At 46.0% G+C, this 22283-nt stretch overlaps 1 protein-coding gene across 1 annotated transcript in view; it reads right to left on the reverse strand.

The window, feature by feature from the left end:
- Positions 1 to 723: 723 nt before the first annotated feature.
- CCNI (cyclin I) overlaps positions 724 to 22283 on the reverse strand; it is a 60216-nt gene continuing 38656 nt past the window's right edge. The window contains exons 3-7 of the mRNA XM_087723995.1: positions 21765 to 21899; positions 13754 to 13828; positions 7715 to 7855; positions 5609 to 5839; positions 724 to 2682 (exon numbers count right to left, since the gene is read on the reverse strand). Coding sequence (XP_087580121.1) covers positions 2230 to 2682; positions 5609 to 5839; positions 7715 to 7855; positions 13754 to 13828; positions 21765 to 21899 — 1035 coding nt within the window. The 3' untranslated portion in view covers positions 724 to 2229. The remainder of the gene's footprint in view (positions 2683 to 5608; positions 5840 to 7714; positions 7856 to 13753; positions 13829 to 21764; positions 21900 to 22283) is intronic.

Genomic DNA, 22283 nt, shown 5'->3' on the forward strand with positions numbered 1-22283 from the left:
CACCCTTACTGTAGGCTTACCTTTACAGGCGTGCTCGGTAGCAAGCTCTGCCCACCCGCCCGGATGTGTTTTTGATGCTCTGTGCATGCGTGGAAGCTCCCGGGGTGGCGCCAGAGGTGGGTTCCTACCGGTTTGGCCGAGTAGGTAGTAACTCGGCCTGCTACGCCCCCAAACCGGTTCTCTTATTGTTTTTTTAAAAATACTGTGCATGTGCGTGCGTGCAGCACATCCCTGAGTGAACCAGCAGTAGCAGCAGCCGGAACCCACCTCTGGGTGGCGCACACTCACATTGGTACCAAACTGTTAGCCAAGGTAAGTTGATTTCATCCCTGCCTTAAACCCTTTGGAACGAACTCCCCGCAGAGATTCGGACCCTCGCCTCTCTCCAGGCCTTCCGAAAAGCCGTTAAAACCTGGCTGTGTCAGCAGGCCTGGGGTCGATGAGTCCCCTTCCCCTCTCGAATCGTGTGGCTGTTGGTTGTTTTTTAAATGCCCTGTATTTTGTAGTTTTTGTATCTTTCCCTTCCCCTCCATCGGGTTTGTGCCCCGCCCTGAGTCCCGTAGGGAATAGGGCAGCATATAAATAAAATGAAACTCAAAACTCAAACTTTGGCAAAACGGAGCCAAGAAGAGAAACAGCTACTCATTCATTCCATCCAGACTCCACCCCACCTGACCCCACCCCGGGGTTACCCCTTCGAAAGAAATCCAAGAACTCAGAAGCTGAAGGACAACGTATTTGTTTTTATTGCTACCCTGAAGCCTTTCTCCATGAGACTGGCAAACAGTACCTTCCACGGGGTGGGGACTGTGAAGAGAGCTTTAAAATCTAGGAGATCCTTTTCAAGAGGGCTATTCCAAGCAGCAGTGCATTTAGGATCGAAACAGAAGATCTTTAAAAGTCTTTTTTTTCCCCCCCACCACAAAACTTTTTTGTCCCCGTCTTAAAAGTTGTAGATTTACACAAACATAAAACGGTCAGGGGGGGAAACGTAAGGAAAGTGGGAAATCTAAGATCATTTATACACAAAGCTACAAAAATGGCCTAAAGGACACAACAGGTGCTTTCAATGCCCACCGTTGGTTTCGTTTTGTTCTATTGTTGCATTTGATGCACAAAACTTTTTCTGTATATAAAAACACAAAAGAAGAAAGATGTTACGTTTCGTGTTGGTCAGTACCCAATGCACAGCAGCAGGCCTAGAGGTCGGTCTATAAAATTAAAATCGCAATTGTTGTGCGACTTTCCAAACCAAACATAACACCGTTCTTGAATGTCCATTTTTACTTCCTACGAACAAGGACAGGTTATACACAAAGATTCTTTTTTTTTCTTCTCTCGTTGAAATTAAAATCTTAATTTTAAAAGCAAGTTTTTCGTTGGACCTACTACCACAGTCGAAAAGACCAAAAGTGGTAGAATATGACAGAAGAGAAACTGGTCAAAAGAGAAGGCGTTTATATCTCTTCTGTTCGTGGAAGATGAATCAAGGGAATCTTCTCCAAAATAAAAGTGCAAAAAAAAAAAAAGACACACACAAACATACACAAACCACCATATCTAGGAAGTCGTACAATTTGGAAAATCGTTTTTAAAAGAAGTTAGGGGAGTTAGGGAGTCCTTTAGGAAAAAAAAGGAAGGAGATTTGGGCGGAGGAGGAAAAGGGGAAGAAACACAGCCAGAAGTCTGAAAAGCATTCGGCACGCTTCCGTGTCGATTATTTTCAAAACAAATGAGAGATTACAATACACAACAGTCGGTCGAAACGGTGGAAAACGAACAACACTACGGAAACGGGTGGTTTTTGCTACTATTTTTTTTTTTGAGTTGGTTTTTGGGGTCTTTTTTTTTTTTAAAGGGACTTAAAATCAAGAGTTGAACTTTGAGAACAGAGTTAAAAACTATCATTCGCCGCCAAAGGAAAACCAAGGGAATAGGGGGAAGATATATATATATTTTGTTGGTTGTTTAAAAAATAAAAATAAAAGGATAGTTAGCTCCCTTCTGCTTAACCCTGTTAAGGTACGGCCTTTCCCTCCATTAGCCCAGAAGGCCAATGGGCTGCCTGATGATGTATCTGCACAAACAGCCTTTCCGCATAGTGTTTCTCAATCTAACCAACTTGAAGATGTGTGGACTTCAACTCCCAGAATTCCCCAGCTATGCTGGCTGGGGAAATCTGGGAGTTGAAGTCCACACATCTTCCAAGTTGCTGGAGTTTGAGGGACACTACATCACAGAAACAGGCTGCAGTGGAGGGCAGGGAGAAATACTGCCTCCTTGCCACGCAATGTCGACCTTGCCTTCCCCGCCATCCGGCGGACTCTCCTCGTTGTACAGCCGCTTGATCCCATCGTAGAAGTCGTCCACCTCCATCTCTTCCACTTTGCGCTTGGCCGTCGCGGGCTTGCACCTGCCGGGAGGGAGCCGGCGGCGGCGGCAGAGCAAAGCGGATCCTTTGGCGGGCGCTCCCAGCTGGCTGCTGCTGCTGCCACCGTTGTCCTGCAAATCGGGGACCGGGACCGCGAGGGCGTGGAATCGGAAGGCCCCCGCGGGGCAAGTCACCAGGTTGTGCTTGAGGGGACTGTAGACGTAGACCGAGTTGGGGAGCAGAGGAGGCTGCAGGGTGGAAAGGTGCTTGGATACCAACTCCCGGCAGTGGATCAGCTGGGAGCTGTCCATCTGGATCGGAGGGAGACAGAAAAGAGAGACAAAGGGATCCTTTTAAGTCAGGGTTGGCAAGAATGCAGGAATGAACAGATTGCCTCCTGCAAACTCCACTCCCCATTCGCTCCTCTGGGAGGGGCCATTCATCGTCCACCTGTGGCCTTACTCCCAAGTCGACCCTTATTCTTTAGCTGTTCCCTTCATCTGGCAACTCTGTGCATGCGCACACTGGGAACAGGCTCCAGCTGTTCGTCTGCCTCACTGATGTCTGACTCTGAAGGCAGCTGATAACTGTCAGACGGCCCTGGCCCCTTCTCTGCCTCCAACACAGAGCCTTCCCCAGACTCCAGGACTGGCCCGTGTTCCCCACTCTCTGAATCTGCTGCCAGTTCTGATGGCCATTGGTGGGCCACAACAGATGCATTATGTGCAGGCCATGCCCCCACCCAGTTTAGCAAGGGTGGGTGGGAAGTCCTGATACATCACGTGATGACGCCATGACGTGAGATTGACACCCTTGTTTTAAGTGGTTACTGTTGGGATTGGAAACATTGAAAAGGACCTTGGAGGTCATCTAGTCCAGGGGTCCCCATCCCACTACTGGGCCACAGCCTATTCGGAACCGGGGCATGGCGTTGTGCAGGTGCACCCGCCTCTCGCGCAGCCCAGTTCCCCTCTTCCCACCCCCAGCCAGGTCACCAATAGCAATAGCACTTAGACTTACCGTATTTTTCAGAGTATAAGACACACCATGATTTTGAAGAAGTATTTTTTTTAAAAAAAAAAGGTTTTTACACTCTGCAGGCTTCCCAACCCCTCTGCACACCTTGTTTTTGCAAAATAAATAAAAGAAAAGAGGGGGGGGCATGCAGAGGTTTGGGAGGCTTGTTGAGTGCTCCTGGAGGGGCTCTGGGAGGGGGGCAAGAATGGCCCATTATTTGTTCGTTTTTGTCCTCCCCAGCCCCCAGGAGCACTTTGCAAGCCTCCCAAACCCTCTGCACGTCCATTTTTTGCAAAAGGGGCGGGGTTTTGGTAGCCCAAAAATGCTGTATTCAGTGTATAAGACACACCCAGATTTTCACCCTCTTTTGTGAGGGAAAAGGGTGCGTCTTATACTGTGAAAAATATGGTATATACTGCTTCACAGTGCTTTACAGCCCTAAACGGTTTACAGAGTCAGTCTATTGCCCCCAACAATCGGGGTCCTCATTTTATTGACCTTGGAAGGCTGACTCAACCTTGAGCTGGTCAGGATTGAACTGCTGGCAGAATTAGTCTGCAATACTGCAATCTAACCACTGCGCCACCATGGCTCCTAACTCACTCTAAAGATAACAGCAATAGCACTTAGACTTATATACCGCTTCACAGTGCTTCACAGCCCTCTCTAAGCGGTTTACAGAGTCAGCCTCTTGCCCCCAACAATCTGGGTCCTCATTTTACCCACCTCCGAAGGATGGAAAGCTGATTCAACCTTATGCCTGATAAGATTTAAAAGTGTGTTGGCCTTACCTGATGTGCTTCATTAAGGTTACACCTTCAACCATGGGTGGGTGGATACGAACTTGCATTAACAAGGCTTACAAAAAACCCACCAGACCCTCCCATTGCCCAAATGGGTAACAGCTCATTCACACTGGAGAACTGTCAAATTGCAGGCAGCCGGTAGGCGGCCGAAGTAGCCTGCAGTACTGCACTCTAACCACTGCGCCACCCTGGTTCAGTAAGGTTGGGGACCGCTGATCTAGTCCAACATAAGAGGGTGTCAACCAGTGGTGGGTTTCAAATTTTTTTAGAACCTCTTCTGTAGGTGTGGCCTGCTTTGTGGGAGTGGCTTGCCGGCCATGTGACTGGGTGGGCGTGGCCAACTTGTAAAATGTGGTGAAACTCACTTAACAACGCTCTTGCTTAGCAACCAAAATGTTGGCTCAGAAACTCTGGCATTTGAAGCACGCAAGTCTTAAAGCTGTCAAGTTACAAGACCGTTGTACCCCTAACCCTTTAGAAAAAAAACACCCCAGGGGTGTTCAAACTTGACAGCTTTAAGACTTGTGGACTTCAACTCCCAGAATTCCTCCTCTCGCTCTTCATCTTGATGATGTGCGGACGGGCGGGTGGGGGGAGCTGCAACCGGTTCTAAACGGCACTGTAGATTTGTGGAACCTCTTCTATAGAAGAGGTGAAAACTGGGAGGAACCCACCCCTGGTGTCAACCTATTCTCCAAAGCACCTGAGGGTAGAACAAGAAGCAATGGGTGGAAACTAATCAAGGGGAGAAGCAACTTAGAACTGAAGATGAATTTCCTGACAGCGAGAACAATTCATCGGTGGAACAACTTGCCTCCAGAAATTGTGGATGCTCCAATACTGGAAGTTTTTAAAAAGACACCGGACAACCATTTGTCTGGAATGCTATACAGAGGGTTGGACTAGAAGTCTTCCAAGGTTCTTTCCTGCTATTCTACAACCCTGTAGGAATTCTAGTGACAGGGATGGTGAACTCATGACATGCCTGTCACAAGTGACTCCGGACCTCTGGATGTTGAAGTCCACTTCAGGGGCTTCACAAGAACAACATCCAGAGGTCTGGAGTCTTGGCGTGTCACCAAAAATGGCATGGTGACACTTGTGACACGGGTTGTTTGTTCTCCCCGTCAGGAAATTCCTCCTCATTTCCAGGTTGAATCTCTCCTTGGTCAGTTTCCATCCATTGTTCCTTGTCTGGCCTTCGGGTGCCTTGGAAAATAGCTTGACCCCTTTCTCCTCTCTGGGGAAGCCCCTCAAATACTGGAAGATGCGATCACGTCTCCCCTGGTCCTTCTCTTCACTAGACTAGCCATGTCGTCCCTGCAACCCGTTCATGGTACGTTCCAAAATTCCAAGACAGCATCAAGACAAAAGCTCCCCCCTTTCCACCTAAGGTTCAGTGGTCTGGTCCTACCTGTGCCTTGTGGAGCAGCTCAATGATGAGCGCCAGCCAATCAGGGATCAGCTTCTCCACTTCCAGGCTCACGATGGCCAGGGCCAACATGGAGCCCTTGAACTGAAGGAGCTGGTAGCAGGCTAGGCAATGCAGTAAGTGCTTGGTCAGCAAAGCGACGTGCTGGGATGGATTCACCTTGGGCAGGCTGGTCAGCAGTTGAGGCCTGGTGGACAAGGCCACTGCATGGAACTAGAGTGGGATGAGAAAGAGGAGAGTGAACACCATGGCATCTCACCGAGGGGAAGAAGACGCGTTCTGATCTGCAGGTAAGCTCCAAACCTTCTCTCCCTCCTTCGACACCGGGGTTTTATTGGGCGTGCTGGTGCTAGGAAGTTTATTTTCGCTATAGCTCAGGGATGGCTAACCTTTTTGTTATTGGGTGCCAAAAATGCGAGGCTGTGTGCATGATAACTTGTATGTGTGCCGGCACCTGTTGTGGCCCAACAGGAGCCGTTGGAGCTGCCACCAGAGTCCGACAGCGAGGGGCCCTATGAGTCGGCTCTGGAGGATGTGGAGGACCCTGTACAGGGTTCCGACTCCGAGCAGGGCGCAGAGAGGCTAGTTGGCCACCAGGAGGCACCTGAGCCTTGGACCGGTGGGGAGGAGACAAGGGAGTGTGATCCGGATGTCAGCAGTGGGGAGGAGCCAAGGGAGTTGGTTCCTGGATGCCCGGCACCGGAGAGCTAATAAGCGTCAGGAACAGTTGCGCAGTTACAGGAGGTAATTGCACTCAGCTGGTGGCAATTAGGCTCCTCTCAAGACTATAAAAGGAATGCTTGTGCACACGCCCCTTTTGCAGGAGTCAACGCGTTAACTAATGTTGGAGAACTGTCGTGTTAGCTTGGCAGGCTGGATTGCTGCCAAGGACCTGTCTGTCTGTTAATAAATTCCGTAAAGTATCTTTGGCTCGGAGTGCTTTGGTGTGGGACAGGGGGAGTCAGAACAGCACCCATAATGCAAAGCACATTCCCACGTGCACATGTTGGCACAATCCCTCCCGCCCCAATGTGCGCTGCACTACTCGCCTCCAAGATGAGCTTGGTATTTCCGCCATGGGAGTCTGTTTGGTTTTGCCAAAAACTGCTGTTTACTTCCACATTTTTGGCAAAACCATGCCCACAGCAAACTGGTTTGCTTCACAACTGTGGCGCTTGCTTGCCCAACTGTGGTGATTCACCCATCTGTTTTGTGAGCATCACAAGTTGCGACTGCAATGGACTGGGCTCCACTGTGGTTGTAACTCAAGCACAACCTACGATTTCTAGTGTTCTGAACATTATATCTACACTGAGGAGTTCTTCTGAATGTCATTTTCAGCTGCCCAGAGTCATTTTGTTACAAGATAGGTGAGGAAGGAAGGAAGGAAGGAAGGAAGGAAGGAAAAAGAAGGAAAGAGGGAAAGATAGAAAGAAGAATGAAAGGAGGCAGAGAAAAATAAAAAAGGGAAAAAAGGAAAGAAAAAGGAAGAAGAAAAAGGGAGGGAGGAAGGGAGGGAGGGAAAAAAGAAAAAGAAAAAAGGGAGGGAAAGAAAGGGAAGAAAGGCAGGCAAAAAATAAAAAAGGAAAGGAAGGAAGAAAAGAAAAAGGAAGGAAAAAGAAGGAAAGAGGGAAAGATAGAAAGAAGAATGAAAGGAGGCAGAGAAAAATAAAAAAGGGAAGGAAGGAAAAAGAAAGAAGAAAAAGGGAGGGAGGGAAAAAAAGAAAAAGGAAAGAGGGAGGGAAAGAAAGGCAGGCAAAAAATAAAAAAGGAAGGAAGGAAGAAAAGAAAAAGAAAGAAAGAAAGAAAAACAAAATCAAATCAAAGAGGACAATTTTGAGATATGCTCTGCCAATGCAACTCGTTCCTCAAAAGGGCTGTTCCTCAAAAGTACAAGTTAAATCAAAATACATTTGAACACGTACATTAAAATTGGGTAGAAAGATGCGTCCTGCCCCCCCCCCGCCTCCTTTTAACCCTTGCTATCCTGAAGGACAATTGAGAGGCTAAAACCAGCCCTCTTCTCCTGCATCCCCCAGCCGAGACAGGTTTATAACAGCAGAAGAGGGTTTTGTCCCAAATACTTACAATGTGGAGGAAATCCAACGGAGTGGCCATGTGAAGATCCCAGTTCAACTTATCCAGAATAATCTTCTCCATTCTGCGGATCTCTGCTGGAGAGCAGCCACAAAAACTCTCTCTGGCCAAGATCTTCAGGACTGGAATCTTCTGGAGGATTGAAGCGGAGAAGAAGACATGGGTGAAGAGCGTCCTTCAAAAAACACCCCGCAGACCACTGAAAAAGCATTCCCAATCTGGAAACCTTCCAACACTGTTAAACTGCCATAACAGATTATCCCTGTTTCCCTGAAAATAAGACCTCCCTGGATAATTAAGCCCAATCGGGCTTTTGAGCGCATGCGCTAAAATAAGCCCTCCCCTGAAAATATTGCAACACAGCAGCAGCCATGAGGTGACCACGCTCACCACCTCCTGCACCTCAAAAATAATAAGACCTCCCCGAAAATAAGGCCAGGCGCTTATTTCGGGGCTCAAAAGAAAATAAGGCCCTGTTTTATTTTTGGGGAAACAGGGTAATAGTTAGAAGGGGCCTTGGAGGTCTTCTAGTCCAACCCTTGCTCAAGCAGGAAGGGTAGTCCTCGACTTACAACAGTTTATTTAGTTGCAACGGCACTGAAAAAAATGTAACTTATGACCATTTTTCAAAGTTACAACTTTTGCAGCAATCCACGTGATCAAAATTCCGAGGCTTGGCAACTGGTTCATAGTTACGACCGTCGCTGTGCCAAGGTCACATGATCCCCATTTGAGTACTTCTGACAGGCAAAATCAACAGGGAAGCCTTAACCAGAGTTATTTACTCATCAACCGCAATGTTTCACTTAACAGCTGTGGCATAAAAGCATGTAAAATGGAACAAGATTCACAACTGCTAACTGAACAATGTTTTTTTCCCCGGTCCCTGGCTCAACCTTTAGGCAGAATCAAGTGTCTTAGTAGCAGGGAGAATGGAGAGGTGTAAAGGTAATTAATTCCTTTTAAAAAGTTTGAAAGTTGTTAAAGTGTTGCTTTAAAAAACATTGCCTCATTAAAAAATAATGTCTGTTACGGGGCAAAATTTACGGTGTTGATATTGACTTTTAAAGTCATAGATTACACAGCATGACTTCCCAAAGAAATATCTCCTTTATTTCATTATGCCAGGAGAATTTCCTTCCACATTAAGATGAAAGTTTTATATAAGCTTAAAGATTTAAAAAGAAAATCTTTACTTTGGGGGGTGGGTGGGGTGGGGGGAAAGATAGCAAAATGGAGTACTAGAATCTTGATTTGAAAAGTTAGATGGACTTTTGAAATTAATTGTAAAAAATCCTCCAATGGGAAAGTTTTGCTAATTGGAAAATAGATAGATAGTAAGAGGACTTTGAAAGTTGTCTACTGGGAACCAGAGAAAACTAAGAATTAAAGTTAAAGGAGATTCATTAAAAGAACTGTACAATGTTATTTGATTTCAGAACAAATAAAGGCTAATTGGGAACAATGTATTCAAAAACTACTTAATAGTATAGAACATATATATATGTACACATACACACACACATACATACATACACATACATACATATATACACACATTACTAATTATGTACAATTATTCTACCCAATCTACTCATTTATATTTACACATATCACAACACATTTCTGGTCTACAAATCCTAATTATTTCCCTGTTCTAACTTCCACCTCTCAGTTCCAACCATTGGGTAAAATTTATTCCATATATCGTGATATTGTGTCTCTCCTTTAGGCTTTAATTCTAACGCCAATCCAACCAATTCTGAACAATCCAATACTTTCTTTATTACTTCTGTTTCTAAAGGTATATTTTCATATTTCCATTGTTGGAGGTATACCATTCCCGCTGCTGTTATAATATGTATTATTAAGTATGTTGACCATTTACTGTGGCTCTCTATTTATAGGGTTTATGGCGGAGTGAACCTCAGAATGGTCGCACTGTGTCGATATTTTAATATGAAATAAATAAAAACATTTTTTTAAAAAAACCATTTAATACATTGTCTGATACCATAAAAAGAGGATATAGAAGAACAATGGATTTTACTGGATAAAACAAGACTCAGGCTGATTTGAATATGGATTTGGATGTATTAAAAATGCCAGATTACAAAAGCAATGAGGATACAGATGTTGTGGAGCTAAATACGGATTTTTAAAATGCCAAGAGTATAATGTGGAAAAAAAAGATCCTGGAATCCATTTACAAATGATGTCTTAATAATGATTAAAAGAGAGCATAGAAACAATAAATCCAAAGACTAACTTGAACAGCCGCCTTATCTTGGATTTATCAGTCTTTTATCTTTTGTAAACTCTAGCAGAATTATTACGTTTAAATGACCTACAAAGACACTCTTGCTTAGTCAAGTGTTTATTCAATTTTAATCTGAATCTGTTTCACTTTCTAAAAATATTGAAGCCATTTGCCTCATTATGTTTTTCTGACTTCCCAGTTCTGGGATTTCTGGGATTTCTTAGTGGTCTCCTCTCCAAATACTTAAAATTCAGCTTTGGCTTTCGGAAATCAACTAAAATCAGTTAGGAGTTACTGCCTGCTGCAGGTTTGAATGTGAATTAGGCTAAATTATCTACCAGTTACAATTTGCAGAAAACTTGTTTATCCAATTATTAGTAATCCCTCCTTAATCCAAATATAAGCTGCTCCGAGGACATATTTAAGGTAAAAAGCTAGGCAAAAACTCTTTTCAATTCAAGAACAACAGCGATAATATCTGGCAGGAAATATACCTTAGAGATGACAAGGTATTTTGCCTACCACTGTTAAATTTCCCCCAGTCTTTAGGAGCAGCTCCAAAGCCGATTTCAGCTGACAAGCAAATATTGAAATGATCTAATTAAAAAAAAAGAAATATGATGACTCTTACAAGTAGCAAACCGGGCATCGTGGCCCGATCTTTAATAAATGCCATAAAGGCTGTGTCGTAAAGAGCAAAGTCAAAATGTTTCCGTAAGCAAGTGTTCCTATTAGCAGCAATAGGAGAGACATTCTTGTATTCGGTTAGCTGCGCCAGCAGTTGAAAAGGTTAAGGCCGTGACAGGTGAACCTTTTCGGCGCTGTGTAAAAAACTGGGACGCGTGTGCGTGCGCATACGCATGGTGGAAACCCAAAGACCTGCGTGTACACGCTGGCCAGCTGGTCTTCGTATGCGCCAAAGCACCAGAAACCCGAAGACCAGTGGGCCCAGGCCTGTTTTTTTGCCCGTTTGGGGGGCAGTTTTCGGACCGTTCTTTGTGCTGCTTTCGGGCGGCTTTTCTGATCGTTTTACGGCACTCCAACACCCACGAAGACCAGCGTGCCCATGCCTGGTTTTTGGCCGTTTCCCAGCACTCTGAAAACGCCCCCAAAACCAGCCAGAAAACGGGCCCCAAAACAGCCGTTTTTAGGCCGTTTTACAGCACCCACGAAGACCAGGTGGCCGGCGTGCCCATGCCTGTTTTGGGGAGGTTTCGGGAGCCATTTTCCGGCACTTTGAACACGCCTCGGAAACAGAAAGAAAACAGGCCCCCCCAAACAGCCTGTTTTTGGGGCCATTTTCAGACCGTTTTCCAGAGCTCATGAAGATGGGCGGCGCTGTGACCCGTCAAAACCGCGCTCGACTAAACCGCAACCAATTAAACCACGTCGCTGACGTCATCAACAGGGCGACAACAGCCAGCGCCGAGAAAGAAGTGCGCTTTAAATAGTGCTTTGAAAGCAAGCCGATTCAACTTAAGGTAAGGGTTAGATTTAGGGTTAGGTTTAGGTTTAGGTTTAGGGTTAGGATTAGGTTTAGGGTTAGGATTAGGTTTAGGGTTAGGTTTAGGGTTAGGTTAAGGGTTAGGTTTAGGATTAGGTTCAGGATTAGGTTTAGGGGGGTTAGGTTTAGGGGTTAATTTTAGGTTTAGGATTTACAGCGTGCTTCTGTCTCTGCGCTGTTGTCGCCCTGTTGATGACGTCAGCTACGCGGTTTAGTCGGACGTGGTTTTGTGGTGGAACCGGGCGGCGCACATGTGCATGCCGGAACCCAGAAGAGCAGCTGGCCATGGCACACATGCCCAGAGAGAGGGCCCCGCGTGCCACCTCTGGGCATGCGTGACATAAGGTTTGCCATCACGGGGTGTGTGTGTGTTAAGGGAACCTTCTCTTCACCATCTCCATCGTGATGGGGGAGGATCTTCAGTTCTCTTTCTGAAGCCTAAAGGGACCTCAGCCCTCCTCTCTCTTCCCCCCCCCCCCAATTTTAATCCCTACAGCACTGTGGGTGGTCTAGGAACCGAAACAGCCTTCATTTAACTTGCACATTTTGGAGAGAGAGCAATTGGAAACCTCAACAGATTTCGCCCCCAGGTCATTCCTGCCACATCAGTTCAACTCTGGGTGGCCTCATGAGGGGCCTGGGTGGTCCTTTAACCATCTCAAGAGAGGTAGAAGTGAAGGATGCTTGAAGTTTAGGGTTGAATTGTGGGGTCCTTGATGAGACGTTTCATGACCAAACTAGGTAACACTATCAGTGCTAGAAGAGAGTGGGTTCAAATTAAAAAAAAAGATATCCCCACTCCCTTCTAGCTTAGCCATGATGTCACCTAGACTTTTCATTACCCAACTTGCTAACATCATCGGTGCTAGAAGCAGTGGGGTTTGCTCTATGTTTCTGTACATTACAACTGTTGGTACCAACACTAACAGGGCAAGCCACTGCATACAAGCAAGAGAACGAACTGCACTGCCTTCTAGAATTGATCATGTTACCTAGTTGGGTAAGGAAAGGTCTTCAAGAAAAATAACCAAGCTCAGAGAGCACTGATCTGACCCAGGCTTCCCGAAAGCATGAAGCAAACTCCTTGTCCCAACAAAAAACCCTTTTATTCATTGACTGTGAATTCTGCTCATTCACATCCAGCAAAGTCTTTCAAGGGAGGATTTACAGTCACAGACCTTATCTGGCTTGGAGAGCTGCCAGGTCGAGATCGGCAAAACTTGGCCCAGAGTCTCGGAGAGTCACGAACCAATTAAGCAAACTAATTGTCTCCTGCAAACTCCACTCCCTTTTTCCTCCTATTTTATTCCCTATGGGAGGGGCCATTCATCGTCCACCTGTGGCCTTACTCCCAAGTCGACCCCTGTTCTTTAGCTGTTCCCTTTGTCTGGCAACTCTGCACATGTGCAAACTGAGAAAAGGCTCCAGCTGTTCGTCTGCCTCACTGATGTCTGACTCTGAAGGCAGCTGATAACTGGCATACGGCTCTGGCCCCCTCTCTGCCTCCGACACAGAGCCCTCATCCGAGCCTTCCCCAGACTCCAGGACTGGCCCATCTTCCTCCCCAACCTCCTCACTGTCCGAATCTGCTGCCAGCTCTGCTCCGGGATTGGGCGGCATACAAATCTATTAAAATTTGAAAAATTGAAATTGGCGGGCCACATTATGCACCAAGGGCTCCAGAGATATTGAATTGAATTGAATTGATTATATTTCTATGCCGCTCTTTTCCCCGAAGGGACTCAGGGCGGCTCACAACCCAAGTTAAAGGGGGAGGGGGGGTGTACAAATAAGGAATAAAATAGACGAACAAAACAATACCAAAATTTAAAAGCACACAACAACCATACCATTCGAGGGGGGACGAAATCTCATCAGCCCCAGGCCTGTCGGAACAGCCAGGTTTTAAGGGCTATGCGGAAGGCCTGGAGGGTGGTGGGGGTTCGAATCTCCACGGGGAGCTCGTTCCAAAGGGCCGGAGCAGCCACAGAGAAGGCCCTCCTCCGGGTGGTCGCCAGTCGACACTGGTCGGCGGATGGAATTCGGAGGAGGCCTAATCTGTGGGATCTAATCGGTCTATTGGAGGTAATTGGCAGCAGGCGGTCTCTCAAGTACCCAGGTAAAGGAAGTGGAGATGCTTCCTTGATTTGCTACATGAGCCAGCCCTCAAAAGCAAATGTCCAAAGCCCAGCAGATTCCCGCTCACTCCAACCTCGACAAACCGCAGTGGGCATCACAACCCCAAGCTGTGGAGCAGAAGACTTACCTCATCTTCTTCAATGGTCTTGCTGGCGAGGAAGAAGCAACTGATGGCAATGCAGTTCAGGTACTTTGGCCGAGCCTACGAAGGGAGAACGAAGAAATTTAACAGGGCAAGCTCAAAAAATAAAAATAAAATACCTCCAGACCTTTCCCAAAGAAACCTGGATGCCAAACAACAGGTTTTATCTCGGTCCAGAAGTTCACTATCCTTTGCCTTCTTTGCAGTGGCTTGTAGAACGCCATGCAGGGGGTGGGCAGAGAAGGCAATCAATATGCCATTACGAGAAGCAAGCCTGGAACCCACCCAAGTCTTTTTAGCATAATTGGCACTCGGCGAATCTCCACGTCTTCCGGGGGGGACGACTCACTGCTACCCGAGGAGATCCATAGAGAGCAAAAAATCAATGAAGGGGGTTAAGTGGAGTGCAGGAGGTGCCAAACGGCATAAAGGCAATCGGAGACTTGGCTGGCATTTTGCATTATCATCTTTGCCTTGCCAGAGAGAGGGGAGGGGGGAAGGGAGGAGAGAGGGAGAGAGAGAGAGAGAGAGAGGTAGGTAGGTAGGTAGGTAGGTAGGTAGGTAGGTAGGTAGGTAGGTAGGTAGGTAGGTAGGTAGGTAGATAGATTAGATAGATAGATGATAGATAGATGATAGATAGATAGATAGATAGATAGATAGATAGATAGATAGATAGATAGATAGGGCATACTATCACAAAATCTCCAGAAGTGTAAAGCCTACAAACCTGGATTTTTCAAAATGACCATCAGATCATTAGTATTTCTTATACAGTAATTAACACGCTCTGATGCTAACGAATTCTACACTCCCTCCCCACTTGAAAAGAACTCTGTTCCAACTGCCAGTTGCCTCACATTCCATTACCTCAGTTCCAACTGTGTGTGAGTGTGTCAGGCGTGGGGTAGATCCAGGGGTGGACTTCAAAATTTTTAGCAAGGTGTTCTCTGCCCGGTTGCTGTATGGGTGTGGCCATGGTTGGCATGGGGTAGTTGGCCGCCTGCACCACAGCGAAAAGGGGGGGGCGCGTTTTAGCCCTCCTCGGACTCCAGAGGCTTTCCTCGAGCCTACAGCAGGGGGGAAACGGCCTCCCCAGGCTCCAGAGGCCCTCTGGATGCCGAAATCAGGCCTATTTCCGGACTTCCAGTGGGCCCGTCTTAAAACATGCAGTAAAACTTGGATGGATACGCAAGCTCCTTCTCCATTCCATGCCCGCCTACATATGCAACATGCATATAAATAGGTGGAGCTTCAGTCACACCATCATGGCCAACATCTTGACGTTTTTCATCACACCTTGCCAACCCGCCTGCACTCTTCCCTTTTCTTCTTAGCAAACAAGTGAAGTAGTTTTTAATTTTGGAAAGTAAAGTAAACAAAGGTAGGATTCTTGGGGTTTTTTCCCCTTCACCCGGATAGTAATTTTGTACTTTCACTCTGATGCAATTCCCTTTGTTGTGCTTTGCACCCATTGTTATTTTTAGGAACAAGGGCTGGGCCTGTTGTCCAATGTCATCCCTGTTTATTCAAGTCGCACCAACTTCAGCAGCGATGCTATTACATGACATGGGATAGAATAGAATAATAGAGTTGGAAGGGACCTTGGAGGTCTGCTAGTCCAACCCCCTGCCTAGGCAGGAAACCCTACACCACTTCAGACAAATGGTTGTCCAATCTCTTCTTAAAAACCCCCCGTGTTGGAACATTCACAACTTCTGGAGGCGAGTTGTTCCACTGATTAATTGTTCTAATTGTCAGGAAATTTCTCCTTAGTTCTAAGTTGCTTCTCTCCTTGATTAGTTTCCACCCATTGCTTCTTGTCCTGCCCTCAGGTGCCTTGGAGAATAGTTTGACTCCCTCTTCTTTGTAGCAACCCCAGAGATATTGGAACACTGCTATCATCTCTCCCCTAGTCCTTCTTTTCTTCAAACTAGACATACCCAGTTCCTGCAACCGTTCTTCATACGTTTTAGCCTCCAGTCCCCTAATCCTCTTTGCTGCTCTTCTCTGCACTCCTTCTAGAGTCTCCACATCTTTTCTACATCATGGCGACCAAAACTGAATGCTGTATTCCAAGTGTGGCCTTACCAAGGCTTTATAAAGTGGTATTAACCCTTCACGTGATCTTGATTCTATCCCTCTGTTTACGCAGCCTAGAACTGTGTTGGCTTTTTTGGCAGCCGCTGCACACGGCTGGCTCCTATTTAAACGGTTGTCCACTAGGACTCTAAGATCATTTTCACAGTTACTACTGTTGAGCAAGGTACCACCTATACTGTACCTGTGCATTTCGTTTTTCTTGCCTACATGTAAAACCTTACTTTTTTCCACCACTGAAGTTCATTTTGTTAGATGGTGCCCAACGGGTTCCACCAGAAAACCGTGGTAGACTAAAGTGCGCTCGATGAAAGTGCGTACGTGACATCATCACAGCGCGACGAAAACAGCACGCTGTGATCGGTAAACTTAAAATTAACGCGTAAATCTAAACCTAACCCCCCCCAAACCTAACCCTAAGCCTAACCCTTAACCTAACCCTAACCCTTACCTTTATGTGAATCGGCTTGCTTTAAAAGCGCTTTTTAAAGCGCCCTTTTTTCTCCACGGTCGTATTTGTCGCGCTGATGATGATGTCATGTACGCGCTTTAATCGGGCGCGCTTTAGTGGACCGCGGTTTTGACGGGTCACGGCCCAACGCTCAAGTCTTAAGATCCTTCTGTCTCTTCAGCCTATCTTCTGGATGATGGCTTCTATTCTAATTGAGTGTTGTTATTGCTGTGAGCCCGTCTGAGCCATGCTGGGTGGCGTGTGGCATGTAAACGGTACCAAATAAGCACGTAAATAACTAAATAAATGTGAAGCTCCGTGAGGCAACCTCCGCACCTCTCCAACAGTAATTACCAAAGTGTAATTTTTAATAAGACGGGAAGATTGTGAAACGCATAATTAAAGAGTCGCCATCTTCACTCTATTTAAATCAAATTAAATTTAAATGTAAACGAAATGGTTTAATAAGTTTTTTTTTTTCCTGGCCCCACCCAGTTACTTTCTGGTACTCAGCTCTGGGCACACGACTCGCAACTCAAGGGCAGGCCTTGCTGTGGAATAGGTACATAAATCCACCGTATTCCTCATCAAGCAGAATGGGTAATCTAGGGTCACTAAACCCAATAGCATCCCAAGTTCTAGGTATTTTGTTTATTAATGTCTTTATTTATATCCCTTTATTTTTATTTTTATAAAAATAATTTTTTTATAAAAATAGCCGACATATCTAATATTACTTCCTCCTACAATTTTCCCCACAAGAACTTTTTGAGGTGGGTTGTGCTCAGAGAAAGTGATTGGCCCAAAGTCTCCCAGTTGGCTTTCATGGCTAAGGCAGGACTAGAATTCCCTATCTCCTAGTGATTGGCCCAAAGTCTCCCAGTTGGCTTTCATGGCTAAGGCAGGACTAGAACTCCCTATCTCCTAGTGATTGGCTCAAAGTCTCCCAGTTGGCTTTCATGGCTAAGGCAGGACTAGAACTCCCAAAGTCTCCCAGTTGGCTTTCATGGCTAAGGCAGGACTAGAACTCCCTATCTCCTGGTGATTGGCCCAAAGTCTCCCAGTTGGCTTTCATGGCTAAGGCAGGACTAGAACTCCCTATCTCCTGGTGATTGGCCCAAAGTCTCCCAGTTGGCTTTCATGGCTAAGGCAGGACTAGAACTCCCTATCTCCTAGTGATTGGGCCAAAGTCTCCCAGTTGGCTTTCATGGCTAAGGCAGGACTAGAACTCCCTATCTCCTGGTGATTGGCCCAAAGTCTCCCAGTTGGCTTTCATGGCTAAGGCAGGACTAGAACTCCCTGTCTCCTGGTGATTGGCCCAAAGCCTCCCAGTTGGCTTTCATGGCTAAGGCAGGACTAGAACTCCCAGTCTCCTAGTGATTGGCCCAAAGTCTCCCAGTTGGCTTTCATGACTAAAGTAGGACTAGAACTTCCAATCTCCTGGTGATCAGCCCAGAGTCACCCAGTTGGCTTTCATGCCTAAGGTGAAACTAGAACTCATCCCCTCCTGGTTTTTAGATCATCCCCTATAGGAAACTGGCTCTCAACATTGGAACATGACTTAGAAATGTTTCTAAGAAGACGATTCCAAGTGAGGCGTGAGTTCTACCTGCTGATGGATACGTGTCGGATCTAATTCGAGAGAGGTTTTGCTCCCGACGATTTGCTTCCATTGTCTAAGGCTGAGATCACTTCCTTCCTCCCTCACGCTCAGATCTTTCAACGAACGGCTTGTGAATTGCCACTAATTTCAGGGGCAGAAAGCAGAAAACTCTGCAGGTACAAGAAACTTAAAAAAAAAAGAAAAGTTTGGTGTGGTGCTTAAGGGGATCCAAGAAGAAAAGCAGGAGGGACTCGCGAGTTCTAATCCCGCACCTCAAGGCGCCAAGCCCGTTGAGTGACCTTGGGCCAATCACGCTCTCTCTCCACCCTAGGAAAGCAGGCGGTGGTAAAACCGCTTCTGCAAAATCCTGCCAAGAAAACTGCAGGGACCTGTCCGGCTGGGAGTCAGAAACTGACTCGAAGGCATCTACTGGATTCCATCAACAGAAATCAGAAGCCTCTCAAGGATAAACAGCTCCGCCATTTCCTCTCTCTCTCTCTCTCTCTCTCTCTCAGCCCAGGGAAGAGAGACGATGAAAGAAAGGGATTGAAGAATGATTTGGAAGGAGGAGGAAAAATAAGGGAGGTTTTTGAGTTAAGCCAAGCTCCGTTTTCCTAGCTGGAAACTTATTCGGGCCAGATTAATTTGAGCCAGATGGTTAAAGCTCCAAGCTTGGGGGGAGTCCATCCACAAGGCTTAAAGGAAAGAGCATTCGACTGCTAAAAAGTTGAGACAGATTTCAGGGTTGAGCAACTGGGGGAAAAAGTTTTCTATTAAAGTCTCTTTTTGTACAGCTTTCTAAATTACGTTTCGGTGCTGGCTGATGATACTGGCCCTCCAGTTCTCTGGGGTATACTGGTCCAAAGAGGTTTATAAATGTGTCTGTGGTATTAATAGACATAGAGGCAGGGAGAGGTATTTCTTTTAAATAATATAATTTAGGATCAAAAACGATAGGGGCAAACAATTCACAGACTAAGGACCTTCACTCTCTGCTAAAAAGTATATCATCATCATCATCTTCTTCTTCTTCTTTTAACAATCCCATAATCCTTTGTGGGGCAGCTGAATGGAGCTGAATGTGTTTATAATTAGGGTGCCCTAACAGCCACCAATGCAGAGTTTTTTTTCAGCAGATATATTCTCAGTGTGCCCAGAGAGAGAAATATCTCCCTCTAAAAAGCTAAAGGTTCCCCTCGCACATAAAATGACATATGTGCTAGTCGTTCCCGACTCTAGGGGGCGGTGCTCATCTCTGTTTCAAAGCCGAAGAGCCAGCGCTGTCCGAAGACGTCTCCGTGGTCATGTGGCCGGCATGACTAAACGCCAAAGACGCACGGAACGCTGTTCCCTTCCCATGGCTCCCATTTTTCTACTTGCATTTTTGCATAATGAGCCGAGGTGGCGCAGTGGTTAAGAGTGCAGCACTGCAGGCTACTTCAGCTGACTGCAGTTCAGCAGTTCGGCTGTTCAAATCTCACCGGCTCAAGGTTGACTCAGCCTTCCATCCTTCCAAGGTGGGTGAAATGAGGACCCGGATTGTTGTTGGGGGCAATATGCTGACTCTGTAAACCACTTAGAGAGGGCTGAAAGCCCTATGAAGCGGTATATAAGTCCAACTGCTATTGCTATTTTTTACGTGCTTTTAAACAGCTAGGTTGGCAGAAGCTGGGACAAGTCACAGCTCACTCTGTTACGCAACGCTAGGGATTCAAACCGCCAACCTGTCTCATCGACAAACTCAGCGTCTTAGCCACTGAGCCAACGTGTCCCATCTGCCTCTACCAAGGATCGAACTCGTTCACCACACCACTCCCTCGGCTAAAAAAAGTATACGGGAAATGGGAATATATACAGGCAGTCCTCGCTTAATGACCATACATTTTCACTTAACAACCACCACCAAAAAGCTCATAGAATTGGGTGTGGTCACATGGCGAGCCATTTTAATGACTGCAACGATTTATGGCTGTAATTCTGGCTCAATTACAGACGTAAATCAAGGACGACCTATATTTCAGTTTCCACCAATCTGGTGCCTTTCAATGCGCTGGATTCCTGTCCCGTAAATCCCCATGTTTGTTTTAGGTGCAAATGGGAATCATGGGAAGGAAATTTCAATAGATCTGAAAGGCACCAGATTCGGGCAAGGCTGCTTGGCGTGTTCTTTCAAATATAAATCCGGCTGTTGTTTCATAAGGTTTTGCTCCCAGCAAAGTTGGCATGAGATTCTATCTTTAATTTCTGTTGGAGGCTTAATTTAGCCGGGTAAACAAGGAACATTTTTTGCTTTCTTTCCTCCCATGTTCAAATAAGGGAGTGAGGGAAATGTGGTGGGTTTTGTTGATGTTTTTTTTTTGGTTGGTGGTGGATATTAATTCCAGTCAAGAAAATATAGATCCATTCCCTAAAATGGAAACGGAAGCAACTCAAAATGATCTTGGTTTTTAATCTAAGCAACAGGCTTCTTTGGGTTGAAAATAGAAAAGGGCTGTTCTCGGTGTCTAGGGAGATTTCTCAATCATCCAATTGACGGTTGTCCCCAAACTGCTTTTTCAAAGACAAGCGAACTTTCTTGATTTTTATTTTCCTCTGAAAACATTTCGCTTCTCATCCAAGAAGCTTTCACCTCTGCCCTCAAAGTACCTACAACCAGATGAGGGCAAAGAATATAAATCCTTCCATTCCTCACCCCTCAAAAAAGTCACTTTTTTCAGGACTGTTGTTAACTTGGAACTGGCACTAAAGAAATGGTTTTAAGTTGAAGAATACTTGAAATGCATCAAGTAAGCCAGGGGGTCTGCAAACATGGCGGCTTTAGGACTTGTGGACTTCAACTCCCAGAATTCCTCAGCCAGCTGAGGAATTCTGGGAGTTGGAAGTCCACAAGTCCTAAAGCCGCCATGTTTGCAAATCCCAAAATAAGCCAGGCATGCTGGTTGAGGAATTCTGGGAATTGAAGTCCATAAGTCCTAAAGCCGCCATGTTTGCAGACCTCAAAAAATAAGCCAGCCATGCTGGTTGAGAAATTCTGGGAGTTGAAGTCCACAAGTCCTAAAGCCGCCATGTTTGCAGATCCCAAAATAAGCCAGACATGCTTGTTGAGGAATTATGGGAGTTGAAGTCCACAAGTCCTAAAGCCGCCATGTTTGCAGACTTCAAAATAAGCCAGCCATGCTGGCTGAGGAATTGTGGGAGTTGAAGTCCACAAGTCCTAAAGCCGCCATGTTTGCAGATCCCAAAATAAGCCAGCCATGCTGGCTGAGGAATTGTGGGAGTTGAAGTCCACAAGTCCTAAGAGCCGAGGTGGTGCAGTGGTTAGGGTGCAGTACTGCAGGCCACTTCAGCTGACTGTTATCTGCAGTTCAGCGGTTCTAATCTCACCGGCTCAAGGTTGACTCAGCCTTCCATCCTTCCGAGGTGGGAGAAATGAGGACCCAGACTGTGGGGGCAATATGCTGACTCTGTAAACCGCTTAGAGAGGGCTGAAAGCCCTATGAAGCGGTATATAAGTCTAACTGCTATTGCTATTGCTAAAGCCGCCATGTTTGCAGATCCCAAAATAAGTCATTGAAGAAAATAGGGAAATCAGAGAAGGCAGAGCAATCAAAACTATTCAGTTCTGGCCATGAATGAACTAAATAAACATGGAGAAGGAAAAGGACACACACACACACACACAACCTGTGGTCTCCGCAGAAGAGTAAATCAAGCATCAAGAGTCCAGGTGAACAGGAGATGGAAGATTGGTTGCATCCCAAAAGGCTTTGTTCAGGCTGGGATGGAGCCTGGAAAAGACCCAACAATCAACCCTTTTGCAAAGATCTTAGAGGTCAAACTGTTACCTTCACAGCAGCTAAAAACCTGTCCAACAGGCTGACGGCCAGAGACAGTGTTTCCGGATAAAGGTGGAACTGGCACCTGAGTTTGGCCAGCCACTGGATCACTTCGTCCCGCTGGGTTGGAGAAATGCCTGCATCCTGTAGAATAAAAAGAAAAACAACATTAAAAACAATCTCTCTTTCTCTCCCTCATCTGTCATCTTTCTCATCTCTTTTCTCTCTCTCTTTTCTCTCTCTCATCTTTTCTCTTTCTCATCTTTCTCATCTCTTCGTTCTCATCTTTCTCTCATCTCTCTCTCTCCTTTCTCTCCTCTCCCACACATCTCTTTCTTTCTCTCCCTCATCTGTCATCTTTCTCATCTCTTTTCTCTCTCATTTGCTCTCATCTCTTTCTCTCATCTTTTCTCTTTCTCATCTCTTTTCTTTCTCATATCATCTCCTCTCTCTCTCTCTCTCTCACACACACACACACACACAAACAAAACTTGTTTACATTCTTAACCCACCTATTTTTCATCTCTA

The sequence above is a fragment of the Thamnophis sirtalis genome, unplaced genomic scaffold, assembly GCF_051295495.1.
Source record: "Thamnophis sirtalis isolate CommonGarterSnake01/CBP01778 unplaced genomic scaffold, rThaSir2_p1.2 scaffold_10, whole genome shotgun sequence".
Classification (NCBI taxonomy): Eukaryota; Metazoa; Chordata; class Lepidosauria; order Squamata; family Natricidae; genus Thamnophis; species Thamnophis sirtalis.